This window comes from Astatotilapia calliptera, chromosome 23 (assembly GCF_900246225.1).
Source record: "Astatotilapia calliptera chromosome 23, fAstCal1.2, whole genome shotgun sequence".
In the NCBI taxonomy this organism is placed as follows: Eukaryota; Metazoa; Chordata; class Actinopteri; order Cichliformes; family Cichlidae; genus Astatotilapia; species Astatotilapia calliptera.
In genome coordinates this window covers 21867956-21872226 of record NC_039323.1, presented here as the reverse complement: position 1 = coordinate 21872226, position 4271 = coordinate 21867956, and the positions used below count along the sequence as shown (strand labels likewise).

Genomic DNA, 4271 nt, shown 5'->3' with positions numbered 1-4271 from the left:
TTAGAGTTAAAATCTTTAATAAAAATCAGGGTCTAACAAGGCAGTTGTTTGTTTTAAGTGGTGACGAGCTAAAAAACCTTGGAAAGCAATCCTAAACAGGATTCATGCATTCTGAGTGATCAAGGTTTGCACGCCAGCCAGTAGAAATAATGCATAATCATCATGACTTCTGTCTTAGGAGAGGACACCTTCATTGCAGACATCAACCTGGGATAAAAGACAGAGAGACAGAATGGTTCATTATGATTTAGAGGAACTATTGGATGACAGATTATGTGAAGTTGTAAATTAACAGCAACCTCCAGAGGCTCTATCCTTCATTAAATTAGGCAAACATGCAGGTGAAACTCTTTAAAGAGACAGAACAAAGTGAAACTGTTTAAATCTTCCCAAACTTTAACAGTAATTAAATACAATGTCATACTTATATCCATGTAAAAGTTATGGCTCAGCAATTCTCCTCCATATATTGTGCTTGCTGAGCTATTCTCTCATGTCACTGGCGGGGGAATTAATGGGGGCTATATTATCAAAGCAGTAAAAGCCTTCAACAGTTAAGCTTAGTCAAGCAATGTTTGGCTTTTCTGATTAATGCCCCAGACTGTGCCAGTTTGATAATCAGAAATAAATTAAGCTGGGAAGATTACAGGAATCAACGGTCAGCGCCAGGTGAAGGGAGGTGAGGGTTCAAGGCCAGGAGTTAACGACTAGACTGGTGAAGTTCAATGTCTCACTTGTTCCTGATATGGTCAGAGAGATGTTTGGCCTCGGCGGGGTCCTTATTCTTCAGTTTCTGGTAGCTGGAGAAGGTCTCCACCATGCCAATATATTGACTCAATGGCAGGGTTCTTTTCGTCTGCAGGCACTCGTTCCTGGACACATTTGGACTCATAAATAAGTATGTTCTGGTCAATGTAACTGAAGTCGACTTCTGGCAAAGCTTCTGAGAACTCACCACTCTTTGTCTGGGTAAGAGCAGGAGTTGAACATGTCTAGGTAGATCTTCTTAGAGGATTTTCCAATGTAGGGATCTCGGAATGGAAGCAGGGCACCATAAAACTGGTGGGACAAAGAAAGAAAGCAAAGACAAACTTTAAAGCTTTTTGGGGAAAGCATTCATTTATAGTGGCTGAAAACCTACATCAGTACTCTATTTCTGCACATGAGCTTTTAGATTTGGGATGAACCTCTTTGCATATGTCATTGAGAGTGCTGGAGATGTCTCCGTACTCAAGCTCCATGTCCATGGTGTAGCTAAGGAGAGCCAGGCAGCCTCCAGGCTTCAGCACCCTGTCAGCCTCCTTGAGGAACCGCTGGTGATCAAACCAATGAGCTGCTGTCATGGCACTCAAAAGGTCCACCTCTCCAGATGTAAATGGTAGCTCTTCTGCTGGACACTGCCTGATGTTAAGGTGAACAGAGTCAGGACAAGGAAAAAATAGGGCCCATTATAGATGGGAGAGATGAATAAGGGAAAAGCTTTGAATAACAAAGCATATTCTTGCTTTTGTGGATGATCTTATTTGGATTCTCTTCCATTTGTAGAGGAATAATATAATTCAATGCTGGTAATTTAGTTTAGGGCTCAAGTCTCCAAGGGCAGTGCAAACATGTCGCCACTTTTTTCTCTGGAGTTTTCTTTCAAAATTTAAAACCACTCATCCATTTGCAGCCCATCCAAGTCAGAAAGTGGGAGTGGAGCCCATCCCAGGTGTTGCAGGTTCAACACCCCCTGGACAGGTCACTAATCTCTTGCTAGGCAAACACATAGAGTAAGAGCCATTCACGCTTACTTTCCCACCTAAGGTCAATTTAGAATAATCAACTAATCTCACTCCATGTTTGTCTTTGGACCGTGAAGGGGAGAAAAGACCCGTGCCTGGATTCAAACCTAAGACCTTCTCATGATGCTAACCTCAGATCGGATGAAACAACCTGCTGAAGTTAAGAACATCAATATGTGTCAATATCTGTCTGACAGGTGGGTGTGGGACTTATAGAAGACCACTTTGCCTGGTACTGATTGCGGGTCCAAGTGCTTCTGATCAAGGCCACGTCCCATGGATAATATGAGGCCACCGGTGACCCCTGTAACACTAGAATTTGATCTTCTATGATGGTTTTGTTTGAGAATGCTACCCAAAGTGGTAAGCTCTTTGCAAAGAACTTACAACCATGTTTATCTAAAGCTATCTTCATCTACAACAATCAAGGAATGATTGACGTAAATTAGCCTTTACTTAAAGAACTGCCCCAAAAAACGAAATAATTACATAATGAAGATGCTGAAGAAAGCACAGAACCTTTGACACATTGGTTTATCTAAATCACAGCCTTTATTTCACATCCACCACATTTTGTTCCCCTTCACCTGTATGAGACATTTGGAGGGTTCTTATTGGCTTGCGCTGTCTCTATCTGGACGGGGCTGACGTCGGTTCCAACCACTTTGGTGAAGTATGGAGCCAAAAGGGTCGTCCCTTGCCCCGATCCACAGCCTACATCCAGTGCAAGGTTGAATGGTTTTGGTGTCTAAGAGAAATGCTGTGATTTTAGAGTACATTTAACTGCCTGAATGTAATAGAACATTAATAGATAGAGACACAGGATTTGTTCAAATGCTATCAAGCACATAAGCATAAACACATACCCTTTTCTCCATAAAGTTCATAACTGTGCTGACCAGCTCCTGGGGTGCCACTCTGTACTGCAGGTAAGCCGCTGCATGATCTTTCCCCTCAAAGAGCCGCACAGCCATGTTGCTCCAGCAGTGTGCCTGCAGACTGTATGCAATATGTGACTGAATACTATGACTCGGTACTTTGAGCTCGTCTTTATTTAACCACCGAGTTGAAGATTAACTGCCAGAGCTGTGCACTGTGCACCATGTGCTACGGCTCGCAATTAAACTATGCATGGGATCAATTCTTTTAAAATGTAGCGTCGCAGTTAATGATCAACTAGGTGGCACATGACGATGGGAATGACATGCATTACACAGGCAACAATAAGCTTAACTTTACACGCATATTACAAAAAATATTCAGGACTTTATATTCAAACATAGCATTTGTCTTATAGTTTTGGTCAAGAATGGATAAGCATTTTTATTATTATTACTTCTCCTACAGATTCAGTGCTGTGCATTCATACGTCTGCACCTTTAGGCAACAATCAGCAGATGGCAGTAAATGCTCACATAGATATGATGCTGTGTGCTGAAGAAGCAGACAGCTGCTGAAAATAATTTAAAAACAAATTTTTCATCAGTTGAACTTGAAAGAAGTCATCTCCTTGTTTATTCTTACACAGAGTTGTACATTGATATTATGACTATCTGGAGAAAATTAAAGTTTGATAAAAACTCTTATTATATATTTTATACTCAAAAATGTATCTGCTCCTGCAGATCGACTCCATATAATCTGTTCAACCTCACACTTTGGTTCCAAGAACATCCTGAAGTAATTTAAGTTGGAGGCTCTTCAAACAGCCTCAGCCTTGTATTTTCTTACCAATCAACAAACATTGATCCTTCCTGCTTCCCTGTTCAATATCTATTGTCAGATATGGTTTGCAATAAGGGTTGTGTTAAAAAAAAAAGAGAGAGAGATGGCAGGGGTTGGAGTAAAGAGGAGACGGAGGAGGAGGTTCCGGTAAGGTGTCCAACTCTTACCCTCACCATGAGGCTGCGTGCAGCCCTGCAAATCAATCAACTCTGATCAAACCTGTCAGCTATATTCAATTTAAACTGGTCACTGCTCTCTCTCTCTCTCTCTCTGTATGTGTGTGTGTGTGTGTGTGTGTGTGTGTGTGTGTGTGTGTGTGTGTGTGTGATGGCAACACAAAGTTGCCATCCATGTACGTGTTTCTGCTCAAACCAGTGTTGCACCAAGTCTTTATCACCATGTCTTATTACAGTGTCCCCACAAAAAACACACACACGCACACACAGGAGTCATTAAAACACAAAGCCAGTGGAGTCAGACAAACAGCCTCACATATTGCTTTAATATCTGCAGGCAGTCCCGACACAGTAAAAAAGAGCTATGGGAGCGCTTCCATCGACTGTGACAAGCAGTGTTGCTAATGCTGCATGGGGAATTTCAACTGAAAAGCAATCACACAGGTAATCCACAGCAGGAGGAGAATTTATTACAGATACTTTATTTAAACGTGGCTTTCCCCCCCATGAAAGCAGGTGAAATGAAAAAGAAAAATTATATTTTTTGCACATTATATAGTGTAGAATTCCTAAATTTGTATCTGTT

General features: G+C 41.5%; 1 protein-coding gene across 1 annotated transcript; it reads right to left on the bottom strand.

Annotated features, from left to right (window-relative positions):
• Window positions 1–3045, bottom strand: LOC113016291 (putative methyltransferase DDB_G0268948). Its single transcript, XM_026159019.1, has 6 exons — window positions 2651–3045; window positions 2372–2532; window positions 1188–1401; window positions 956–1059; window positions 735–872; window positions 1–207 (listed from the first exon to the last, which is right to left on the bottom strand). The coding sequence occupies exons 1-6, from the start codon at window positions 2756–2758 to the stop codon at window positions 120–122; spliced, it is 813 nt and encodes a 270-aa protein (XP_026014804.1). The 5' UTR covers window positions 2759–3045; the 3' UTR covers window positions 1–119.
• Window positions 3046–4271: the final 1226 nt, after the last annotated feature.

What these genes read in the sequence shown, in the direction of transcription:
- LOC113016291 (XM_026159019.1), bottom strand. Translation starts at nt 2,758, where the DNA reads ATGGCTGTGCGGCTCTTTGAGGGGAAAGATCATGCAGCGGCTTACCTG. An exon ending in TGAACTTTATGGAGAAAAGG is followed by an intron (nt 2,533 to 2,650) that starts GTATGTGTTTAT and finishes CATTTCTCTTAG; the next exon opens with ACACCAAAACCATTCAACCT. An exon ending in CCTCCAAATGTCTCATACAG is followed by an intron (nt 1,402 to 2,371) that starts GTGAAGGGGAAC and finishes CCTTAACATCAG; the next exon opens with GCAGTGTCCAGCAGAAGAGC.